The sequence below is a fragment of the Dendropsophus ebraccatus genome, chromosome 6 (genome assembly GCF_027789765.1).
Source record: "Dendropsophus ebraccatus isolate aDenEbr1 chromosome 6, aDenEbr1.pat, whole genome shotgun sequence".
NCBI lineage: Eukaryota > Metazoa > Chordata > Amphibia > Anura > Hylidae > Dendropsophus > Dendropsophus ebraccatus.
In genome coordinates this window covers 7,600,276-7,626,688 of record NC_091459.1, presented here as the reverse complement: position 1 = coordinate 7,626,688, position 26,413 = coordinate 7,600,276, and the positions used below count along the sequence as shown (strand labels likewise).

Below are 26,413 nucleotides of genomic sequence, written 5' to 3'. Positions count from 1 at the left end.
TGGAATGCAATGAGGAGACAAGCATGGGACCAGAAATAGAATAGGGAGCAAGGGAACAAGGAATAAGATGGGAAACAATGCATGGGACCACAAATGAGATGGGGAGCCATGAAAGATAGAGCGGATTTCCTTTCAGTGGACGACTCATACAATGATTTCGTACATGGATACATACGTTATACTTGGATTTTTGTTAGTTGGTTAATGGAAAGTGCTGGTTAAAATTCACCTTGGTTCAATGATCTGTTCCTCAGCTTTAGCGTAGATTCACACTACGGAATTAAGCCAGGACCTTCTGGCGGAGTTAAAATGTCAATTCTTTGGGCAGATTGCATTTGAGTCAATGGGACAGGCGGAACTACAAGCAGAACCTGCCCTGTTGACTCCACTTGAAGTTCCTGGCTTAATTCCCTAGTGTGCACATAGCCTAACACGTAAAGGTTAGTAAGCTGAAGTTGGTGTCCAAGTGGCCTGGAAGTTGTCTCCTGTTCTGTCTATAATTCCTCCATGTCTGTATAGAGGATGGCTTTCATGAACACAACTACTTGCTTCCAGCTTCTCTTCCTGTATTATATATTATACTAGAAAATGGACCCGGCGCTGCCCGGGTATAAAGTGTCAGTGTGTTAATTGGATTATTTCCAAGGTCGCCCAGGCGGCAAATCTATGCCCTTGGTTTTTTTTTAAGGGGAAATCGCCAGGAGCCCTATATACCTCTTTATACACTATGAACCCCGACAGTTCTGCACTGTTTATGTAAATTGTAGCTTATGCACATTAGAAATAAACTAAACTTTAAACATCCTAAATACCTAATAGCCAAACTGAGATGTCATGTGATCAGACTGTATACAGAGCCTGGTTATATGCAACATTGGAAGTTTTATATACAGAGCCTGGTTATATACAACATTGTCAGTGTTATACACAGCCTGGTTATATGCAACATTGGCAGTGTAATATACAGCCTGGTTATATACAACATTGGTAGTGTTATACAGTATACAGCCTAGTTATGTACAACATTGGTAGTGTTATGCTGAGCCTGGTTATATACAAAATTGGCAGTGTTATACAGTATACAGCCTAGTATACAACAATAACAGTGTTATACTGAGCCTGGTTATACACAACATTGGCAGTGTTATATACCGCCTGGTTATATACAACACTGGCAGTGTTATATGCAGCCTGGTTATATACAACATTGTCAGTGTTATATGGGGCGGGCTGCTGACAAACTCGCAACGGGATGTCCATCCTGCTGCGAGTTTGTCTGCCCATAGAGTGTACAGGGCAGGGATCCGCAGCAGTGTGTTTGTACCCTTACTGTATACACTGTACACCGTTACTGTATTTATTTCTGTGGATCTGTTGGGAGACAGCTGGCCCTAGCAACCAATCAGATTCCAGTTCCCTGTGAAAATGAAAGTAGTAATCCTATTGGTTGCTAAGACTTCCAACTGCTATTTCTCCTGGGCAGCTGCAGTGCTAATTATATCACCTGTGTGTGCAGTGTGGAGATTCTCCCATTTATATCTATGGGATGTTTTCCCCCCTCCCCCTCCTCTCCTGTACATCTGGCGGGGACGGGACCTTCGCAATAACCTTCCCGGGCACCCAATGTATCTGTGGGCCAAATTTGGGGTCAAGCGGTTCAGGCATTTGGAAGTCTATACGGGACAGACAGACAGACTTTCATTTTTATGATATAGATCATGTACATACGTATAAGTATATATATATGTAGCCAAGTCTCTAGTATCTGGTGGGTGGTTTGTATCTCGCAGGCCTGGCTGGCTCTTTGATTCCTTTTCTTAGTGTATTCCCGGCATGTTATTTCTTTCCTCCTGTCCCGCACCTGCCGCTGTCCGTCCACATTGCTGGCTCACATTTCCTTTTCATAGTCCATTCCTTACTGTGAGGCGGATGTGGAGGAAGGAACAGAGACCAAAGAAGAGCAGAGGGATTGTGGATGATGGCGCGGCTATGGGTTATTGTCACTCTGGGTTTACTTCTCTATAGTCCAGGTAAGGATGATTCTATATCATTGTGCATAGTCTAAGGGGGAACTCCAACCTTGTTCCTGGTCTTACACCAACGTCATTCTAATATCTATAATATCTACCATTAAAGCCGCATTTTGTATGAAATCCTTTTCCTTTTTGGGTGTTCCTCTGGGTGTTTTTTTTTTTTTGTATTGCTGATAAGATTATAATTGACTGTTCACGTGCCTATAAAATTGTGTTTCGGGGCTTTTCTTGTGTGCGTCAAATATTATGTCAGACACAACAGTAATAATGATCTGTACATAATCAGCCCCTGCTAGTGTGTATGATAAAAATATATGATATTCCCAGGAATATCCCTCATCAGAGTGGGCCAAGGATAGGTAGATAGATAGATAGATAGATAGATAGATAGATAGATAGATAGATAGGAGATAGATAGATAGATAGATAGATAGATAGATAGATAGATAGGAGATAGATAGATAGGAGATAGATAGATAGATAGATAGATAGATAGGAGATAGATAGATAGATAGATAGATAGATAGATAGATAGATAGAAGATAGATAGGAGATAGATAGATAGGAGATAGATAGATAGATAGATAGATAGATAGATAGATAGATAGATAGGAGATAGATAGATAGATAGGAGATAGATAGATAGATAGGAGATAGATAGATAGATAGATAGGAGATAGATAGATAGGAGATAGATAGATAGATAGATAGGAGATAGATAGATAGATAGGAGATAGATAGATAGGAGATAGATAGATAGATAGATAGATAGATAGATAGATAGATAGATAGGAGATAGATAGATAGATAGATAAATAGATAGATAGATGATAGATAGATAGATAGATAGATAGATAGATAGATAATAGATAGGAGATAGATAGATAGATAGATAGATAGGAGATAGATAGATAGATAGATAGGAGATAGATAGATAGATAGATAGGAGATAGATAGATAGGAGATAGATAGATAGATAGATAGATAGATAGATAGATAGATAGATAGATAGGAGATAGATAGATAGATAGATAGATAAATAGATAGATAGATGATAGATAGATAGATAGATAGATAGATAATAGATAGGAGATAGATAGATAGATAGATAGATAGGAGATAGATAGATAGATAGATAGATAGATAGGAGATAGATAGATAGATAGATAGATAGGAGATAGATAGATAGATAGATAGATAAATAGATAGATAGATGATAGATAGATAGATAGATAGGAGATAGATAGATAGATAGATAGATAGATAGATAGATAGATAGATAGGAGATAGATAGATAGATATGCTTCAGTCTGGAGTGCACTCAAAGATCCGGTGTAGGAGTGCCAGCAACGGAGATTGGAAAAGTCTCCTCTTCAATATAGTCAAGAAGTCGCAGCACATCCAAATAGTGCAAAAAGCTGTGTCTTTATTTTCAAAGTAGCAAAATCAATAAGTGCAACGTTTCTGTCTCATCTCGAGAAAGGTCTAGATGATAGATAGATAGATAGATAGATAGATGATAGATAGGCGATAGATAGATAGATAGATAGATAGGAGATAGATAGATAGATAGATAGATAATAGATAGATAGATAGATAGATAGATGATAGATAGGCGATAGATAGATAGATAGATAGATAGATAGATAGATAGATAGATAGATAGATAGGAGATAGATAGGAGATAGATAGATAGATAGATAGATAATAGATAGATAGATAGATAGATAGATAGGAGATAGATAGATAGATAGATAGATAGATAGATAGATAGATAGATAGATGATAGATAGATAGATAGATAGATAGATAGATAGGAGATAGATAGGAGATAGATAGATAGATAGATAGATAGATAGATAGATTGATAGATAGATAGATAGGAGATAGATGATAGATAGATAGGAGATAGATAGATAGATAGATAGATAGATAGATAGATAGATAGATAGATAGATGATAGATAGGAGATAGATAGATAGATAGGAGATAGATAGATAGATAGATAGATAGATAGATAGATAGAAGATAGATAGGTAGATAGATAGATAGATAGATAGGAGATAGATAGATAGATAGATAGATAGATGATAGATAGATAGGAGATAGATAGATAGATAGATAGATAGATAGATAGATAGATAGATAGATGATAGATAGGAGATAGATAGATAGATAGATAGATAGATAGGAGATAGATAGATAGATAGATAGATAGATAGATAGATAGGAGATAGATAGATAGATAGGAGATAGATAGATAGATAGATAGATAGATGATAGATAGATAGATAGATAGATAGATAGATAGATAGATAGATAGGAGATAGATAGATAGATAGATAGATCGGAGATAGATAGATAGATAGATAGATAGGAGATAGATAGATAAATAGATTGATAGATAGATAGATAGATAGGAGATAGATAGATAGGAGATAGATAGATAGATAGATAGATAGGAGATAGATAGATAGATAGATAGATAGATAGATAGGAGATAGATAGATAGATAGATAGATAGATAGGAGATAGATAGATAGGAGATAGATAGATAAATAGATTGATAGATAGATAGATAGATAGGAGATAGATAGATAGGAGATAGATAGATAGATAGATAGGAGATAGATAGATAGATAGATAGATAGATAGATAGATAGATAGGAGATAGATAGATAGATAGATAGATAGGAGATAGATAGATAGATAGATAGGAGATAGATAGATAGATAGATAGATAGATGATAGATAGATAGATAGATAGATAGATAGGAGATAGATAGATAGATAGATAGATAGATAGATAGATAGATAGTGTTTCTCACCATACACTATAGAGAATGGTTTCTGCTGTCGGTGAATGAAGTCTAATGACTTTCTTTGTTCTATCCAGGTTCCAAATCAGAGAGTGAAGAAAGACATTTACTCAGACATCTGTTTGTGGAGAAAGGTTACAGGAAGGAGCTCCGGCCGGTGGAGAATCCTGATGAGACTGTGGATGTGTATATAGCTCTGACTCTTTCTAATCTTATCTCACTAGTAAGTGTGTATGTGGTGTGAACTATCCTACTAACTAGCCGAAACTAAGGCCCCCCCCCCTAAAAAAAAAGACACCCCTACTCTAAACTAGGGCACCCCCCGAAAATAAGGCCGCCCGTTTCCACCCAGGAATAATCTAATCCCCTTGTGGACGTTTCCCCACAATGGACGTTAAGCTTACAGGTCTATAGTTACCTGGGGAAGTTCGAGAGCCCTTTTTGAAGATCGGCATTACATTTGCCTTAGGCCAGTCCCTCGGCCCAATACCAGTAAGCAAAGAATCACGGAATATTTCATACAAGGGTAGAGAAATTACAGAACTGAGTTCCCTAAGAACTCTGGGGTGCAATCCATCAGGCCCTGGAGCTTTGGTTACATTGAGTTTGTTTAATTTATCTTGGACCATATCTATAGTAAACCAGTTCAGTACATTACATGTGTTAGCAGCACTGGCCCCACCCACCTCAGTACTGGCCCCACCCACAACAGCTCCATCCTCTTCTTTTGTATATACAGAACTGAAGAAGCCATTAAGTAACTCAGCTTTATTAATTCCCCTTCACCATTATTTAGGGGTCCTACATGCTCTGACCTTGGTTTTTTTGCATTAATATATTTGAAGAATTTTTGGGGGTTTCTTTTGCTATCTATGGCTACCTGTCTTTCATTGTGAATTTTTGCTGCTTGTGAGTATTCCGCCAAGGTCCGGGGGGTGTCTTGTTACCCTGAAAATAAGACATGGAGGGAGATTTATCAAACATGGTGTAAAGTGAAACTGGCTCAGTCACCCCTAGCAACCAATCAGATTCAATCTGATTGGTTGCTAGGGGCAACTGAGCCAGTTTCACTTTACACCATGTTTGATAAATCTCCCCCATAGTGCCTGTTTTTGAGGAAAAATTTATATAAGGCACTGTCTTATTTTTTGGGGAAACACGGTAACACTGAAAATACTGTCTATATAAACAGCATAGAACATGAATCAGGTGTGTGACTATAGGGATTATAAAGCTGTCAGTCTCACTTAGGGTCTTCTTACTAATGGGTCGCAATGGCCTAAGTGTCACATAACGATGCCGGGATTATACATGGTACTAGCTGGCCGGCCCAGTAACTGATTCTGTATTGGCCGCCAAGGCTGGCTGCCATTGGTACAACAGCCCCATTAGTAGACACCTAATATATAGTGAACAATACCTTTAAAGGGAAAGTTGAACATTTTTTTCTAAAGAGTAGGGGAGGTAGGTGCATGTTGTTATGTTTTGCCACCTCCTCCCCGACTTCAGCACTGGGGTCCGCTGTCCTCTGCTCCGGTCCCTCGGCCGCTTCCTGGTCTGAACAGGGACCTGGGATGTGACGTGCCAGCCACGCTCAGCCAGTCAGCGGCCGAGGCGGGATTCTTAGCGGAACCAGAATTGTAGTAAAGGACAGCGGACCCCAGTGCTGCAGCCGGGGAAGAGGTGGCTAAACAGAACAACATGCACCTACCTCACCGTCTCTTTTGAGAAAAATGTCCAACACCAGACTTCTCCTCTAAGTGCTATAATCTTCATTTCATACCCATTCTACACTATAATAACAACCAACTATTAGAGATGAGCGAATATGATTCGATCGAGATGGTATTCTCGATTCTAATTCAATCGAGTAGTGTGACAAATACGCGGGAAACATTGGAAAGCCCTCCCATCGCACTTGGCGCTTTTTTTTAATCCAATCTCCATGCAGGGAGGCCGTGAGGGACCCTGGGAGTACGCACGCAGCGCAAAAACGGCGTCTACCCTCATTGGATGGCTGAACCACATGACCTCGAATCTTAAATTCTTGGCTCGCGAATAACATGATGCTCTATGGTTGCACATTGGGATCATGTATGTAACCCTGCGCAAGAAATATGAAGGAAATGTGTGAACATTGCTGTAAACGTTTGTAAAGTGTTTGCAAATATTTTTCCTTCACAACTGTGGAGAGTGGCATTATACTGGGATTTTGGGGTGTTGCGTGCACCCAGGCATGGTCCCCCTGATATCCCATAGTCATTCCGGAGGTGTTGGCATCGTCTAGGGAGGTTTCAGGGGGGACTTGGTAACCTCCAAGTGGTCAAATTTGGATTTCCAAGTGCCGAGAATTTTTCCCCCATAGACTATAACAGGATTGAATATTTGTTCGAATAGTCGAATCTCAGTGCCTATTCGATTCGAATTCTCGAAAGTCGAATATTTTACTACTCGCTCATCTCTACCAACTATATGTTTATTGCAGAAAGAAGCTGATGAAACGCTTACTACAAATGTTTGGGTTGAACAGGTAAGTTACTGAAGGTAATAAATAAAATCATGTTCTTAAGTTTGTTGATGTTATGGTATAATCACCGCCCAATGTACCATCCACGTATTCTGTATAGTGTTAGGCCGGCTTCACACGTCCGTACTGCTGTCCGTAGCTATTGGCGAGTGCACTGGCCTCGACCCCTAGCACCTAGGGGCGTATGAATGGGACCATAGAAATGCCATTGAAATGAATATCAATTGCAGACAGAAATAGGGGACTGGGAACGTACTCTTACTGTAAGGTCTAATGCATTGGATTGTCCGAAACTCATAGCATGTACAGGGTAACCATTTGAAGTATTGGACCCCATACAGTCACATGGTCAATAGTCCCCATATATATTATATCAATGGATTATATACAGCAGTTCCAGTGGACACGTTAAATAGTAAATGGTAAATACAACACTATTCTAGCTGTGTATGGTCCACATTTACAACATATATAAAGGGTGATCTATCAAAAATTACCAGATCATACCAATACAGAAACTCACTTTATTAAGCATTAAAATACATAAAAAAAACTGAAAGTAAAAATACTCCAGCACTAGATCGTACAACTTGCATTATGGGTATCAAACTGTATTTACATATATCCAATTAAATAATGTATTATACATACAGAGCATCATGTAAACCAGTGCTTCCCAACCTTTTCCACCTCGGGGCGCCCCTACTAAATAATGTTCTACAAAATAAGAAAACCGTCATACAGTGACTCACAGGTGACGTCTTCTTTGATCTGAGGCGTCACTTTCCCTTTTCCTCTCCATCCAGTCCAGTCCTCCATGATGATTTCTTCCAGCTACTTTTCATCTCTTCAGAACCTGCGAGACAAACAATTTAGGCTCCGCACATTTCTAGCAACTTCCTTCCCTTTCTCCCTCCTGTCGGCTCCCAAAGTAACTGCGCTGTTTGGTGTTATGTGCAGTAAAGCGAGTAGGAATGTGGGATGCCCCCTGTATGTAGGATCCCCTGCTGTGCCCCTTGTATGTAGGATCCCCTGCTGTGCCCCCTGTATGTAGGATCCCCTGCTGTGCCCCCATGAGCTAATAGTGCCCCCAGAGGTGCCCCCATGAACTAATAATGCCCCCAGAGGTGCCCCCATGAAGTAATAATGCCCCCAGAGGTGCCCCCATGAAGTAATAATGCCCCCAGAGGTGCCCCCATATACTAATAATGCCCCCGAGGTGCCCCCCATGAACTAATAATGCCCCCAGAGGTGCCCCCATATACTAATAATGCCCCCAGAGGTGCCCCCATGAGCTAATGGTTCCCCCATGAGCTAATAATGCCCCCAGAGGTGCCCCCATATACTAATAATGTCCCCAGAGGTGCCCCCATGAACTAATAATGCCCCCAGAGGTGCCCCCATATACTAATAATGCCCCCGAGGTGCCCCCCATGAACTAATAATGCCCCCAGAGGTGCCCCCATATACTAATAATGCCCCCGAGGTGCCCCCCATGAACTAATAATGCACCCAGAGGTGCCCCCATATACTAATAATGCCCCCAGAGGTGCCCCCATATACTAATAATGCCCCCAGAGGTGCCCCCATATACTAATAATGCCCCCAGAGGTGCCCCCATATACTAATAATGCCCCCGAGGTGCCCCCCATGAACTAATAATTCCCCCCAGAGGTGCCCCCATATACTAATAATGCCCCCAGAGGTGCCCCCATATACTAATAATGCCCCCAGAGGTGCCCCCATATACTAATAATGCCCCCAGAGGTGCCCCCATATACTAATAATGCCCCGAGGTGCCCCCCATGAACTAATAATGCCCCCTGCTCTGCCCCTAAAAAAAACAAACATCCTACTCACCTAATCCGGGTTGTGTAGCTGCAGGCAGAAGCTCTCCTCCTCTTCTGGCTCCATCTTGCGAGCCGCAGGGACGGGACTTCCGGCAGGCGTGATGACGTCACATCATCACGCCTGCTGGAGAGGTCACGTCCCGGCCTCCCATAGGCTGCTGGCATGAAGTGCCGGCGGCCTATGGGAGTGAATATAGGAGCAGGATGCTGACACTTCCTGCTCCTATATTCTGCTTACTTTAATGTTCCGCAGCTTCTCGGGATGCTTAAAGTGACAGCGCACATTTCCCACCGGGATCCCGCGGCACCCCTCTGGCCGGTTCTCCCGGCACACCAGTGTGCCGCGACACCCCGGTTGGGAAACGCTGATGTAAACAAATCTTAATTAATCAGCAGAGAGGGGAGATATATCTTACATAGTAGTAGGAACGGCACCAGTAACACCGCAATCTATGGTATAGTACCAGGTTCTATGCCTATGCCTATTCCAACCCCGCTCATCAGTGAATATAAATATACATGTAAAAATATAAAACATGCTCAGTATTGCACCTTACCCACATTGTAACTGCAAGGAACCCCTGGCAACATTAAAAACATTAAAACATTTAATCCATTAGGCATAACTGTACCTAGTATTGTAATCCATCGTGTCTCTTTTTGTGCAAGAATCCTTCTACTACTATGTAAGATATATCCCCCTCTCTGCTGATTAATTAAGATTTGTTTACATGATGCTCTGTATGTATAATAAATTATTAAATTGGATATATGTAATTACAGTTTGATACCCATAACGCAAGTATTTTTCCTGTCTGTTTTTTTATGTATTTTAATGCTTAATAAAGTGATTTTCTGTGTTAGCTATGATCTGGTAATTTATTGGTGTAAAGATTATATCAATGGAGCAGAGTTGTGGTCGGTAACGTAGAATGTGTCGTGAACAATGGGAAGGAAAGAGGGGCATAAGTTTCCAAAATTCTTAAAGAGGTTATCTGAGCAAAATCAACTTTTCCCCTATCCACAGGACTGGGGAAAAGTAAGAGATCGCGGCGGTCTGACATCTGTACCCCCCGCCCATCTCCATATATCCCTGCTGACAACAGCGCTGCAAAATAGAGTTCCTAGGCTTACTGCAACTTTGCTCTATCCGGATCAGTTTCTAGCTTACTGCTGTCTCTGGATACTGTCCTGCTCTGTGACTCTCCTAGTCCACGGCATGGGCTGAGGTTGTCTCTGACTTATCTTGAAAGGGGTTTAACACTGCTTAGTGTTGTGTAGCATCTCTGAGAAGAAAACTGTTAGCTGTGTCCTGTCTTGCTTCCTACCCATACAGGGTTGTAGCTAAGACTGACTAGAGTAGGGGACCTGGCAGAGGGCCAGGGCCCAAAGAGGACTACTGTATGTCCTTCCTCTACAATGTACAACACAAAAGACTCACGTACTTCCTCTACCCATGTGACTTCCTTCGTCAACGTCTTTAAAGTGCGCTGTGAGTGGGTGAAGAGTGCAACAGAAGAGAAAAATGATAGGAGAGAAGAACAGATTCCTATTGGTTTGCAGATCCATGTGACATACAAATAAACAATAACCCTTTTCACAGGTCAGCTGTGCAGCATCTGAATACGCATAACTAATACAGCGACATCTAGTGGTGAAACTTTATCACTACGTTCATCACCACTTCTATACAACAACTACAGACTTTTCTGAACTTATATATATATTTAGATGAATGAAATATATTCTCGGACAGAATTATGGCATGTTTCTTTTATACTTTATAGTTTTCTAGTATGGAACCTTGGGGCCTTCTGGATAATTCCCAACAGTAATATGGGCCAGAGTAGTACTGAGTAACCATGTTCTCCGGGGTTATGTTCTTCTAATATCGCTGTACAATCTTTTTACAGGGATGGTATGACCTACGACTGTCATGGAATACGACAGAGTTTTACGGCATTGATATTCTCAGAGTTACCCCGGACATGGTGTGGCACCCCAAACTGATCCTAGAGAACAAGTGAGAATCCATTGTTACAAAATAACACGCAGAATATGATGACCTATTGGGGGTGTGGACTTATGGTAATGATGGTAAATTTGGGGACAGCAGAACGGTTTTGGTAAACACGTCGGGAACAAAAATGTCACACACTAGTATAGAAACCGAGTCACAGTTTATAGGATATTCATCCTGATATTGTCTTCTCATTCAGCAGCAAATAATGGACATGTCTGTGCAATATTACCTAAAATATATATACAGTGGTACCTTGGTTTAAGAGTAACTTGGTTTAAGAGCGTTTTGGTTTAAGAGCTCACAGTTTTTCAAAATTGTGACTTGGTTTAAGAGCATTGCTTTGGTTTAAGAGCTCCCTGTACTGGGTGGGAGCGCGAGTGGGGGAGGGGCATGGTCTGCATAGCAGGGTCTACAGCACTGTACTCTGGCCCAGGAAGTCTCCCTCACCTTCCAAATCATGGTAGATCCACTTCAGGCTGGGGCTTACATCAGGGGACAGGACTGTGGGGGTAATCTCTTCATAGCTGTAACCCCTCCCCCCCCCCCGGACAGAGAGCGCTGCATGTATGTGCCCACATAATCCCCGCTCATTCCTTCCTGCTCCCTGCAGTCTCTGTCAGTCCTTGTGTTTCCCATTCTCTCCATTACTGTACAGTAACTTATAATATCTCATATTCTACTGTTTCTAAATATTTTTTTTATTATTTTTACATGTTATTCAGAATAATAAATTATTATTTTTGGGGTGTGGAACCAATTGTCTACATATCAGTGATTTCTTATGGGAAAATTTGCTTCGGTATAAGAGTGGATTTGGATTACAAGCACGGTCTCGGAACGCATTATGCTCATAATTCAGGGCACAACTGTGTATATATATATATATATATATATATATATATATATATATATATATGTATTACATCATTATATTTCCTTGTTTTTAGCAATAATGGAAACTTTGAAGTGGCCTATTACTGCAACGTGCTTATCTACGCCAGTGGCTACATCTACTGGCTGCCTCCCGCCATATTCCAAACACCTTGCTCCATCAACGTCAACTACTTCCCATTTGACTGGCAGAACTGTTCTCTCAAATTCAGGTGACTATGGTCCATAGCTATATGGTGGGATTACCAGATGTCTTAGGGTACTATTACATGGAACGATAATCGGCCCTATCCGGACGATTATTGTTCCGTGTAATAAACACAACGATCAGCCGATGACAACGTCATCGGCTGATCGTTGATATAGGTTTGGACCTGTAATTGTCGGCCACCGACCGCACATCGCTACGTGTAATAGCGGTGTGTGGTTGGTGGCTGACGATTTGCAAAGTTAATAAATTACCTATCCATGGTCCAGGGCTTCTCCTGCGCTCAGTTAAGACAGGCCTCTCTGAAGCTGCAGCACGCAGGACCGAGGGAGAAGCAGAGAGCAAGAGGAGCCCTGGACCATGGATAGGTAATGTATGCCAGTTTAGCAAGGGCTGCAAGGACATCGGTAACGATGTCCCTGCAGCCCTTGTTAAACGATTATCGGGGAGTGTAATAGGCCCATTAAACGAGCGTTGATCTAGCAGATCGGTGCTCAGTTACAGTTATTATCGGGCCCCCATATGCCCGTGTAATACCACCCTTACTGTTATCCTGGGGACATGACCTACTTGACTTTCTTATTGTGGACCTGTCGCAGAGACATCTCAGAAATCCCATTGATAAGAGCCTGAGTGTTCACACCCAAACCAATCGCTAGAATAATTGTGTGTGGCCTACATAGACTTATACTGGGAGTCCTTTTTGTTCACCTGGCACACACCCTCACCGAACAAAACTTTTAAACAGTTTTTTAAAGTGACAGTGTCCCTTTTAAAGTTAATGTGCCTTCATGTACATCACTTAATCGACTGGTGTCGGTGCTGGGATGTCGGTGGCGCAGTCCTTATTTTGAGCTGCCTGCCGGTTCCCATGCGCAGCGCCAATCTTTTCGGGAGCACCGGCCCGTCCCATAATATTGGGGGTAGGCCCGCCGGCCCCCAGTGTGGCGATATCCCCTTCCCTCTGTTACATGGCTCCATTGGGCGTACCCCCAGTTCTCCGGGGTGGGTCAGTTCTTGAGAATAGACTGGCGACGAGGGCGGGTACCTGGAGGCAATTCAAGAAAAGGACCGCGCCACTGGCATCCCTGCGCCAACGCCAATCCATGAAGGTGACAAAGTGCAGCAATGTACCTGATGGTGCATTCACTTTAAGCAATCCAAAGCAATAGTAAATATTCCAGGGCATGCATATTATAGAGCCGTCCCTGCTCTATGTCCTAAATATTAGGCCCATCTGGGTGGCAAAGCAGGGATCTATTAGGGTCCGTTTTGATCTCGGTTATGGGGTCCCTTTCTTCTATGTCCATTATGTGTTTGAAGGAAATCACACACCTCGTAGTACGGCTCTGGGCTTGTCGCTTTCTTATATTCACATTATATTGCCCATGTACAATGCCCTCTATCACATATCATTGTGTGGTTGCAGCTCCCTTACTTACAGCGCTAAGGAGGTCAACCTGCAGCTAAAAGAAGAAACAGATGAAGAAACTCAGAGAAACTACCCGGTTGAATGGATTGTCATTGATCAAGCAGCTTTCACAGGTACTGCAGCCTTAAATTCTTAAAGGGATTTTTCTATTGATGAAAAAAAAAGTTCTTTAGTGGTTTTTAGGTGTAAATTGATGAAATGTATTAATTTACATTCACTTTGAAATAAAGCTTCTGCTATGTAAGAGATGTCCTGCCTGGGGGCTGATAGCGTCCCCACCTCCTGGTGACATATTGGAAGGGGATGGCTGTATAGCTCAGTTCATTAAAGAGGTACTCTGGCCCAAATCTTTTTTTTTTTTTCAAATTAACTGGTGTCAGAAAGTTATATAGATTTGTAATTTACTTCTATTTAAAAATCTCCAGTCTTCCAGAACTTATTAGCTGCTGTATGTCCTGCCAGGAACTGTCCAGAGCAGAAAAGATTTTGACATGGACAGAGGTGGCAGCAGAGAGCACTGTGTCAGACTGGAAGGAATACACCCCTTCCTGCAGGACATACAGCAGCTGGTAAGTACTGGAAGACTGGAGATTTTTAAATAGAAGTAAATCACAAATCTGACACCAGTTAATTTGAAAGGAAAAAAATCACTGGCGTACCCCTTTAACTGTAAGTGCTCATTAGGAATGCTTACAGTTAAAGGAGAAGTCCGGCGAAAATTTTTATTAAAGTATTGTGTTGCCCCCCCAAAAGTTATAAAAATCCCCAATATACAATTATTACGGGAAATGCCGATAAAGTGTTTTTTCCCTGCACTTACTACTGCATCAAGGCTTCACTTGCTGGATAACATGGTGATGTCACTTCCTGGATAACATGATGATGTCACTTCCTGGATAACATGGTGATGTTGTCAAGGTGAGATTTGCTTTTCATCTCCCTTGTTCCCAAGTGACTATTCCTGTCTAAATTAAGTAAGCTGAGCGCTAGCGACGAGGACATGACACCAGGCAAAAAGACGGTATAACCTCCTCACTCAGCTGAGTTTAGGAGTGCGCACTCACGCTTTATTTGGTTTCACAAGAAATATATATCAACTTTTAATACAGTTGGCGTTTCAAGTCACAAGACACATACATGTCACACTCTGATTGGTCAGTCCATAAATGGTCATTAGCTTCCTGTACTGCGCAGTCAGGCTAGCACAACATAATGTTTACCATAAATTGTTTATAGATAAGTGTCTCTTCCTAGCTTTGTATAATGACTATGATGTAGGTTCATGATGCTTTTCTCATGGGCCAGCATTCCTCTCCTTCTTCTAGAAGCAGTTACAAAACCGAAACCATTTTAAGGATTACAATGTTTTTACCCAAAGTAATAACCCATTAATGGCCACCTTCACAATGTCACTTCCTGGATAACATGGAGATGTCACTTCCTGGATAACATGGAGATGTCACTTCCTGGATAACATGGTGATGTCACTTCCTGGATAACATGGTGATGTCACAACCCGACTCCCAGAGCTGTGCGGGCTGTGGCTGCTGGAGATGATGATGGCAGGGGGACACTGAGGGACACAGGGCACTGGAGGGACACTGAGCATCCCTCTGCCATCATCCTCTCCAGCAGCCACAGCCCGCATAGCTCTGGGAGTCAGGTCGTGACATCACTATGTTATCCAGGAAGTGACATCACCATTTATCCAGGAAGTGACATCACCATGTTATTCAGGAAGTGACATCACCATGTTATCCAGGAAGTGACATCACCATGTTATCCAGGAAGTGACATCACCATGTTATCCAGGAAGTGACATCCCCATGTTATCCAGGAAGTGACATCACCATGTTATCCAGGAAGTGACATCACCATGTTATCCAGGAAATGACATTACCATGTTATCCAGGAAGTGACATCACCATGTTATCCAGGAAGTGACATCACCATGTTATCCAGGAAGTGACATCACCGTGTTATACAGGAAGTGAAGCCTTGATGCAGTAGTAAGTGCAGGGAAAAAAGCACTTTATGTGCATTTCCCATGATAAGTGTATATTGGGGATTTGTATAACTTTTGGGGGCAGTACAATACTTTAATAAATATTTTATGCAGATGGGAGAATCATCCAGAAGGTTCAACCATCACTGCGGCGCTCTACTAATCAGGACCGAAGAGAAGCCTCTAAGGATAATTCCTCTAAAGATACTACAGATAATCCGCTCCTTATAATCTTGTGTAGCATATGATAATTCTGTGATTCTTTTTATGTTTGCAGAAAATGGAGAATGGCAGATTGTCCACATTCCGGCCAAAAAGAACATAGACAGGAGCGTTTCTCAGGACAGCACCAAGTACCAGGACGTGACATTTTACCTCATCATTCAACGCAAACCCCTCTTCTACATTATAAACATCCTGGCCCCCTGCATCCTCATTGCTTTGATGGCCAATCTGGTCTTCTACCTTCCAGCCGACAGTAAGTGCGCTTTAATTTGTAGATGGCAGATACAACTGTAAAAAAAAAAACTTAAAGGGGAAGTATCAGCAGGTTAGACGAATCTCACCTACTGATATGACCCTATTGCACCGGAGACGCTGAGGAGGAAACTATGGGGGAGATCTATCAAACATGGTGTAAAGTGAAACTGGCTCAGTTGCCCCTAGCAACCAATCAGATTCCACCTTTCATTTTCCAAAGAGTCTGTGAGGAATGAAAGGTGGAATCTGATTGGTTGCTAGGGGCAACTGAGCCAGTCTCACTTTACACCATGTTTGATAAACCTCCCCCATTATGTCTCTTATAGTATGTCTCTTATAGTGTGTCTCTTATAGTGTGTCTCTTATAGTGTGTCTCTTATAGTATGTCTCTTATAGTGTGTCTCTTATAGTGTGTCTCTTATAGCGTGTCTCTTATAGTATGTCTCTTATAGCGTGTCTCTTATAGTACATCTCTTATAGTGTGTCTCTTATAGTGTGTCTCTTACAGCGTGTCTCTTATAGTGTGTCCCTTATAGTAGGTCTCTTATAGTGTGTCTCTTATAGTGTGTCACTTATAGTGTGTCTCTTATAGCGTGTCTCTTATAGTACATCTCTTATAGTGTGTCTCTTATAGTGTGTCTCTTACCTTCCTCCTCGGTGCCGTTCCGATGCAGTTAGTAGTTTGCTCCACAGTCTGGTGAGGCTGTTAAGAGCAATGCTATAGCCTGCTCCGGCCCGCTCCATTGATTATAATTAGGAAGGGGCGGGCCGGCTGGGGCCGGATCAGTGCTATGGGGGCGGGCAGTGCTCCTAGAGGTCTCACCGGACCATGGAGAAAACTACTAACTGCACCGGAACAGCGCCGAGGAGGAAGGTAAGGGTGATATTACACAGAATGATAATCGGCCGAATCGGCCCTATCAGGCCGATTATTGTTCCGTCCATGTAATAAAGACAACGATCAGCCGATGATGGTTGTCATCGGCTGATCATTAGTATAGGTTCTGACCTATAGTTGTCGGGCGCCGACCGTGTATCGCTACGTATAATAGCGGTGCGTGGCCGGCGCTGACGATTAGCAAAGAAGAATACATTACCTATCCATGCTGCAGGGCTCCTCTTGTCTGAGCTTTACTTCGGGTCCCCACGCTCCAGCTTCAGAGCGGCCTTTCTCAGCTAACAGGCTGCTCAGCCAATCACTGGCCAGGGCCATCGCGGCCAGTGATTGGCACAGAACAAGAGGAGCCCTGCAGCCTGGATAGGCCGGACTCATACGCAGTGTGAACATAGCCTAAAACAGCGGTGAGGCTGTGTAAGGAAACTAGAGACTGTGCTAGGGGAAGGAGAGGATGAACTGGCATGGAGACCTTATGCTTCTAGGCCTGTGCTAGGAACACTGGAGCAGAATGATGTAAGCTGATATTTCCGGCAGGTGGAGAGAAGATGACCCTGGCCATCTCTGTGCTGCTGGCTCAGTCTGTCTTCTTGCTTCTGATCTCCCAGCGCCTCCCAGAGACCTCCCTGGCAATTCCTCTCATCAGCAAGTGAGTGACTGACTGCAGTAAGTGAGCGATTACTATGGAGTTATACTCAGTAGGATTGTTGCACTGTATATATTGCTATTCATTGTTGTTGTATATAAAACTCAGATTCTGATTCCTTGACATCATACTGCAGATTTTCAAAGAGTCTGTGAGGAATGAAAGGTGGAATCTGATTGGTTGCCGGGGGCGACTGAGCCAGTTTCACTTTACACCATGGTTGAAAAATCTCCCCCCATGTTTCTCCAGAAATAAGACCTACCCCCGAAAATAAGACCTGGCTTCATTTTGCACAAGGCTTGAAATATAAGCCTAAAATATATAGCCGTATTTCTTAGGAATAGAAACTGTAGCAACAAAGTAACAGTAGAATTGGGATGAAGCTACAAAAATGAGTAAAAATTGGATTTTATTTATTTTTTTTAAAATACTGACCACAGGTGTTTTTTAAGCGGTTCGTGTAGAACTGAGTTTTCTGTCTCTTCTTTAGGTACCTGATGTTTATCATGGTGCTGGTGACTATTGTGGTTGTGAGCTGCGTTGTTGTGCTGAACATGCACTTCAGGACCCCTAGCACACATATCATGTCGGATCGCATGAAGAAGGTATGTACAGACAACGCGCCTATGTGGATTATGGCATTAATGGGGTAGTTTACAAAAAAGTAATATTTCAAAAATATTTTGAAAGATTTGAACTTCTCTAGTACTTATCAGCTGTGGTATGTCCTGCAGGAAGTGGTGTATTCTCTCCAGTCTGACACAGTGCTCTCTGCTGCCACCTCTGTCCATGTCAGGAACTGTCCAGAGCAGTAGCAAATCCCCATAGAAAACCTCTCATGCTCTGGACAGTTCCTGACATGGACAGAGGTGGCAGCAGAGAGCACTGTGTTAGACTGGAGAGAACCAGGGGCGGTCTTGGCATTTCTGGGGCCCCAAGCGAAGTTATGTCTGAGGCCCCCCCCCTCGACACGCGTTCCAAAACAATAAACCGCTGTGTGTTGCCCCCAGTAGTATATGCCCCTTGTGCGCTACCGCCAGTAATATATACTCCTTGTGTGCTGCCCCCAATAGTATATACCCCTTGTGTCCTGCCCCCCCAGTATTATATACCCCTTGTTTGCTTCCCCCAGTAGTATATAGACCCCTTTGTGTTCCCCCAGTTATATATAGCCCACCCGTGTGATCCCCCAGAAGTATATAGACCTCCTGTGTGCTGCCCCAGTTGTATATAGACCCCCTGTGCGCTGCCCCCAGTTGTATATACCCCCTGTGTGCTCCCCCACTAGTATATAGGCCCCCTGTGTGCTCCCTCAGGGGTATTTTGCCCCCCTGTGTGCTCCCCCACTTGGATATAGACCTCCTGTGTGCTCCTCCAGTAGTATATAACCCCCCTGTGTGATTCCCCCAGTAGTATATAGACCCCCTGTGTGCCCCACCAGTATTATATAGACCCCTTGTGTGCTGCCCCAGTAGTATACAGACCCCTGTGTGCTCCTCCAGTTATATATAGACCACCTGTGTGCCTCACAAGTAGTATATAGACCCCCTGTATGTTCCCCCAGTAGTATATAGACCCCCTGTGTGCTCCCCCACTTGGATATAGAACTCCTGTGTGCTCTCCAAGTTGTATATAGACCCCATTCTGCTGCCCCAAGTAGTATATAGACCCCCTGTGTGCTGCCCCCAGTAGTATATAGACCCCTCTGTGAAGCCCCAGTAGTCTATAGCCCCCCTGTGTGCTCCCCCTGTTATATAGCCCCCCTGTGTGCTCCCCCCATTTATATAGACCCCCGATGTGCGCTCCCCCAGTTAAACAGACCCCTGTGTGCTCCCCCTCCCACATAGTATATAACACAATAAAACAAACACTTATACTCACCTGGGTCCGGGCGTCTCCTCTTCTCTTCACTCTTGTGGCCGCAGGAAGGGTTTTCCCTGCGATCACAAGAGGCCGCACTCCCCTTGTCCTGGCGCCGATGCTCCAGTGATGTCACTGGAGCGCTGGCACCACAAGGACAAAGCTGCCACTTGTGACCGCAGGGAAAACCCTTCCTGCGGCCACAAGAGTAACTGACAGAAAGGGAGCCAATGTCTCCCGCCCTGTCAGTGCTGCTGCATGTAACTATGAGCGCACATTACGAGTGCTCATAGTTACAGTTCAGATGGCAGCAGCGAGCGGGGCAGCGGCCCTGTCCAGCGGTCTTGAGCACAAGAGCGGGGCTTGGGGGCCCCCCTGGATGTTGGGGGCCCCAAGCGATCGCTTGGGGTGCTTGGTGCCAAAGACCGCCACTGGAGAGAACACACCACTTCCTGCAGGACATACAGCAGCTGATAAGTGCTTGAAGACAAGATATTTTAATAGAAGTAAATTACAAATCTCTGACACTTTTTGGCACCAGTTAATTAAAAGATTTGATGACCTCAAAGTCTGTCTTGTTACAAATAAGAAAACAGTATTTGGAATAAAGATGCCCTAAATATAGGTAAAGAAGCAGTAGCGGCGGTCCATAATAACTAGTTTCTTACACATTCCTAAAAAATACTTTTACACAGTTTGCTATTCTTTTATTTCACTTCTTTGAGTGTTTTTATAACTGTATACGGTGATCTATATAGAGTAACACAAAGGTAAATTATTACATCTATAATAACTATAACTACGCCGCTTCCCTCAATATTCTAGATCTTTCTGAACAAACTGCCCCGTTTATTGCATATGTCCCAACCAGCGGAACCGGATCCTGAGCCGTGGAATGGGGTCCTCCAGAGGCGCAGCAGTTCTGTGGGGTACATCGCAAAAGCAGAGGAGTATTTCAGTGTCAAGTCTAGAAGTGAACTTATGTTTGAAAAGCAATCGGAGCGGCACGGTCTGATCAGTCGAGCTACCCCTGCCAGTAAGTTCTGACGTTTTTTTGTATTTTTAACTCTTATTTATTCTTATTTGTGAAAAAAAAAATGGAAAAATGGGATGCATTTGTGTCCATCCATTTTTCCATTGACTTCCATTATATATATATATATATATATATATATATATGTATATATATATATATAAAAAAAAATCAAAACGCACCAGGTTTTATTGTTAATATTCACAAAAATGTGGTTGACCACTTCTATTTTTACATCCCTTTTTTTGCAAATTGCAAATCCTTGTTTTCCACAAATTCACGGATGCCACATCCGTGGAATCCGTGAAAAACGTGGATTCCGTTGATAATTATGGGGGATCCGTGCCGTCATCACACTTCGAGTTATGATGTGTCCTATATAACGGATTGCGGATTCGTGAAAAAATGGAATGTGTGAATAGCCCAATAAAAAGCAATGGGCTATAAAATTGTCTGTGATCATGGACGACTTCACGGGACGTGTGACTAAGGTCTTAATCCAGATATTCCACAGTTAATAACTGAAAAAGATCATTTAATATTATGATAATAGTTTAGTGGTTGGTTTGTAATATTCCATTGGAACACTTGAATAAAATTGACCATTACAGAAAGCTATTATATCAAGTTTATCGGCACCTTTAAATATGGCCTCTATATTTTATTTATTATTACTATTAGTATTATATTGATTTATTTATTTTATTATTATTACTATTATATTTATTTATTATTATTACTATTACATTTATTTATTATTATTATTTTATGTATTTATTATTATTAGTATTATATTCATTTCTATTACTGTTACTATTATATTTATTTATTTTTTATTATTATTATTATTACTACTGTTACTATTATATTTATTTATTATTATTATTATTATTATTATTATTATTACTATTATTATTATTATTATTACTATTAGTATTATATTTATTTCTTGTCATCCTCTGTAGGAGTAAATCCGCTGAATGCTGACAATGCACAGGACCAGCTGTATGGAGAAATAAAGCCAGCTATTGATGGGGCTAACTTTATTGTAAAGCACATGCGAGAAAAGAATGACTACAATGAGGTATGTGCAGGTTCTATCCATCACTTATCTATCAGTCCAACGTATAGAAGAGTTGGCGTTTAGAGCATGTTTTATTACTTTTAACACTTTTTTTTAAATAAAAAGTCGCATATACAAAAGCAAGCTACCACTAAAAAGTATAGATTATGGTGCAAAAAATGGCACCTCCCTCAGCCCCATAGACCAAAAATTAAAAGCGTTATAAGGATCAGAATAGAACAAATCTCAGAATCAGAAAGATAAGTTATAGCATCACGGAGCTACGACCGCAAGTGAGACAGGTCGGTTTTTAAAAAAAGTGGACTCTGGTCCTGAAAACCAAAATCCCTGAAGGGGTTAAACACGAGAAGGAAAAAAACAAAAGTGCAAAAATGAAAAGTGAGGAGGGAAGGGGTTATTGTCCTCTACAGCTTAACCCCTAGACGACCTTGGGCGTACCGATACATCCTGACCTATGAAGCGCGCTCCAGAGCAGAGTGCGCTTGATAGGAGGTGGGAGCCGGCTGCAGTGAGCGATTGCGCTTCAGCGTGTCATTAACAAGCGTTTAAGTGTAGGTGACAGGGGCAGTCCCCTGTCACTTAACGATTGGGACCCCCTCAGTGTGACTGCGGGGGTCCCGATTGTTGAAATGGACCGCCGGAGGTCTCTCATCTGCCTCCGTGCGGTCCTATCGACGATCTGCTTACTGAGGCTGCACAGGCAGGTTCAGTGAGCAGAGCGCCTATGACATACGGTAGCAGTGATCAGTGTGTATGATCTAATAAATGTAGGTAAAAGTCCCCCAAAGGGACTTAAAATGTGTAAAAAAAAAAAAGTAAAAATCATTATTACACTACCTCAAACCCCCCCCCCAATAAAAGTATAAATCACCCTCCTTTCCCATTATATAAATAAAACATATAAAAATAAATAAACTATATAATATACCGTAGCGTGCTCAATTGTCCGATCTATTAAAATACAACAAACGTCATCACTAACGGTGAACGGCGTACACGAAAAGAGGGAAAAAAGTGCGCGGATTACCGATTTTATGTTACATTATATATTTTAAAAAGTTAATAAAAAGTGATCAAAGCGTCCGATCTTCACAAATATGGTATTAATAAAAACTAGAGATCATGGCGGAAAAAATGACACCACATACAGCCCCGTAGGTGAAAAAATAAAACCGTTATAAGTGTCACAATAGGCCCATTTTATTAATAATAATTGCAAAAAAAAAAAAGGATTTCATAAAAAAATATATATAACATTAGAGAATCTGTGTAACCTGCATATGGTTGTGTTCGGACTGACCTATAAAATAATGGTATCATATCGCTGTTACCATATAGTGCATTACGTAGACACAGGAACCCCCCAAACGTTACCATATTGCAGTCTTTTTTACAATTTCACCAATTTATATCTTCATAAATAATAATTTTGGGATTCCATGATACATGTTATGGTAGAAATGAAAGATGCCATTACATAGTACACCTACTCCTGTAAAAGCCCTCACATGGTCCTGTAGATAGAAAACTGGTCCACTGGGTCATTTTGGGCCTGGTCTTCAAAGGGTTAAACAATTTGCAATGGAAAAGTTGCCGATTTTTGCAAAAATTTGGTGACTGCTCAAAATTTGGGACCATTTCACACCAAAACTTACACAAAATCCACTGATCAGTTCTCCCCGATGTTTTATTCAGTATACATGTTATATATGACACACAGATATGTTTTCCTGCTTATTATCACTTATCTTTTTACTTGTAGGAGAAAGACAACTGGTATCGCGTTGCTCGGACGGTCGACCGATTGTGCCTTTTCATTGTGACGCCGGTTATGATCATCGGGACCCTGTGGATATTTCTGGGAGGAGCTTACAACCTGGCACCTCTATTCCCATTTGCTGGGGACCCTTATGATTACAAGGAAGGACATAAGAGATTGATCTAGATCTTGTCATTGAAGGGAATGTGTCAGAACACGACCTTCTGTTTCAATCAAGTTTTAAAGGAATTGTTGGTGATGTTTTGTGTAATTTTCCATTTTACAATCTACATTTAAAAGAAAAAAAAAAATTACGTTTTGCAGTTTCCATTCTCATCGCTAAGCCTAAAACTCAGCTGAGACTTCCTGTTCTGTCTGTGATGATAAGGAGGAGGCTGCTATAAATTGATTTGTATGGCATTACAGGGAAAAAAAAAATGTAATAAAATTTAATAAAAAAAATTATAATGAAACAGATTAGAAAAAGAACATGTTTCCGTATCTGGTTCTAATAATTAAAAGAAAAATTCTGGGGATCCAGTCTCTTGAAGATCTATGTGCAAGTCCATATGTGAAACTTTCCATAGTTTTCAATGAATTAAAGGAGGAGTCCGGCAACAGGGGAGGGTGCAAAAATTATTACGGGCAGGAGGTGAGGGGAAAATTAAAAAGACACTAAGCTTACCTGTCCCTGTGCCGCGTGGTGCCGCATGACCAGGTTCACGTATCCTGCTGGGGGTGTCATCTTCTCCCCAGGTCCTAGAGTCCCGTCCCAGTCACTGACTAGCTGAGTGGGGCATCTGTCAACCGGGTCATGACGTAGCCAGAGGGGAACTCAGAAGACAGCTGGCTGGGGTGCAGGAGCGGGACACATTGCGGCATGGGCACCGGGACAGGTGAATATGACTTCCTTATTAGTCCCCCCGAGCTTGAAATAATTTTTTGGCTTCCCCTTTAACTCAAGTGTATATTATTGGGGCATTTCTCAAGATTTCAGTTTGTCTTTCATACATTTGTCCAGGTGATTTGTGTCTATAAGGTATTTTCTTGCATCTTGTAGTTATTTTATATAAGAACCAGCCTTGTAATTGTTTAAATCTACAAATGTGACTAAAATCGCCTTTTTTATGGGGGGGGGGGCATTTAACAATTTACAAATCAAAGAAATCTCAACATTTCTGGTGAAGGTTTTAAGAAATCTCAATTTCTATAAGAATGTCATAGCAGGAATTGCTTACATTGCTCAAGGTAGTCATACGTGTATACAGATCACCCTATGTACATGAATGCTGGGATCAGCTGAACATTCAAGTGTTCTGAATAGGAAGGGGGGTTAAATAGGTATCCCCCATATCCAGGGCCAACTCCAGGTTTTTGTGGGCCCTTGGGTGACAGAGCCTCAGCAGGCCCCTCATATATCTACTATACACCCATTATCTGCACACTATGCACAATCACTTGAGATACCACTAACATACACAAACACACATTATTGACACACATTGACTAACTGACACTGACTGACTGACTGACTGACACACACTGACTGATTGGCACTGAATGACACAGACACTGACATAATGACACTGATACACTGACACACATCACTTACAGCTCAGTTTCTCCCTCTTCCTCTCTGTCTGGCAGTTCTTCACACTGTGAGGTTGAGGAACTTGCGGTCATGTGATCAGGTCCTTCACCCCTTTTTTTTCTGTCTGTGCAGGTCCTGCTCCTGTGTCTTCTGATGTTCAGCACTCACCCTGCACTACAGTGAGCAGACTGAACATTAGAACACCGGGCCCCTCTCCCTCTCTGGGCCCCTAGAGGCGCTGTGGTCCCTGGCAGTTGACCAGGTAAGCCCTGTGCTGACGCCGGCCCTGCCCATATCTTAAAGGGGTAGTTCACAAAAAAAAATCTTTCATATCAACTGGTGCCAGACATTTGTAATTTACTTCTATTAAAAAATATTGCGCTTGAGTCTTCTAGCACTTATCAGCTGCTGTGTGTCCTACAGGAAGTGATGTATTCTCTCTAGTCTGACACAGTACTCTCTGCTGCCACCTCTGTCCATGTCTGGAACTGTCATGAGTAGCAGCAAATCCCCATAGAAAACCTCTCCTGCTCTGGACAGTTCCTGATGTTTGGGGAACTACCCCTTTGACTAACATAATCTTGTAGGGCACTTTCAAACTTGCCTCCTTCTTCGGATATGCCGCCATTTTCTTCCCATTATTGACAGCTCATTCTCTAGCTTACAGACTGTTGGTCTTCTCTAAAAACAGTAGTCTGGCTACAGTATACATTTTACAGTATTTATACAATCTATATACAGTATACACCAGCCGGACCAGTGCTTTTAGAGCAGAGTGGTGGTCAGTAACCTAGACAATGAGCTCTGGAGGCAATTTATCTTCTCAAGAACAAAACGATCGATCAGTTGAAATCCAACATGTCTGTTCATGTGCTCTCCCAATATCAACCTTCAGTTGAGTTGGTGTTTCCTATATACATCAGATGGTCAGGTTCAGCCAACACGTCTAATGTTTATACCCATTTTAACCTAGAAATGACTGATTAAACTAAAAAGTTGATAAATTTGCTTAGGCTGGGTTCACACTGTGTTTTTTGCAGTCTGTTTTTTTCATTAGTTTTTTGCAAAAAAAAAACTAATAAAAAAACGGATGTATTTGTGTGCATCCATTTTTCCATTGACTTCCATCATAAAAGACGGATCAAAACACATTGTTTATTTTAATATACACAAAAACATGGTCAACAACTTTTTTTTTGTGTACGCAAAAAAAAAAACGGATGCGTTTTGATCTGTTTTTATAATGGAAGTCAATGGATCAAAATGGACGCCCACAA

General features: G+C 42.0%; 1 protein-coding gene across 2 annotated transcripts; it reads left to right on the top strand.

Moving 5' to 3' along the window:
• The first annotated feature begins 1,932 nt into the window (after window positions 1-1,932).
• Window positions 1,933-24,016, top strand: CHRND (cholinergic receptor nicotinic delta subunit). Of its 2 annotated transcripts, XM_069973394.1 has the most exons (12): window positions 1,933-2,030; window positions 4,930-5,075; window positions 7,338-7,382; window positions 11,143-11,252; window positions 12,200-12,355; window positions 13,781-13,896; window positions 16,066-16,266; window positions 17,701-17,812; window positions 18,300-18,414; window positions 20,495-20,705; window positions 21,668-21,786; window positions 23,549-24,016. In XM_069973394.1, exons 1-12 carry the CDS (start codon window positions 1,976-1,978, stop codon window positions 23,729-23,731), a joined length of 1,569 nt encoding a protein of 522 aa, XP_069829495.1. In that variant the 5' UTR covers window positions 1,933-1,975; the 3' UTR covers window positions 23,732-24,016. The 2 variants fall into 2 exon arrangements, with proteins under 2 accessions (XP_069829495.1, XP_069829496.1); XM_069973395.1 differs by lacking the exons at window positions 1,933-2,030; window positions 4,930-5,075 and adding an exon at window positions 5,930-6,061.
• The last annotated feature ends 2,397 nt before the right edge of the window (window positions 24,017-26,413 follow it).

Bases quoted from the DNA above. Each gene is read 5' to 3' on its own strand.
- CHRND (XM_069973394.1), top strand. From the start codon at position 1,976: ATGATGGCGCGGCTATGGGTTATTGTCACTCTGGGTTTACTTCTCTAT. The intron at 5,076-7,337 runs GTAAGTGTGTAT...TGTTTATTGCAG, and splicing joins TTTCTAATCTTATCTCACTA to AAAGAAGCTGATGAAACGCT. The intron at 12,356-13,780 runs GTGACTATGGTC...GTGTGGTTGCAG, and splicing joins AACTGTTCTCTCAAATTCAG to CTCCCTTACTTACAGCGCTA.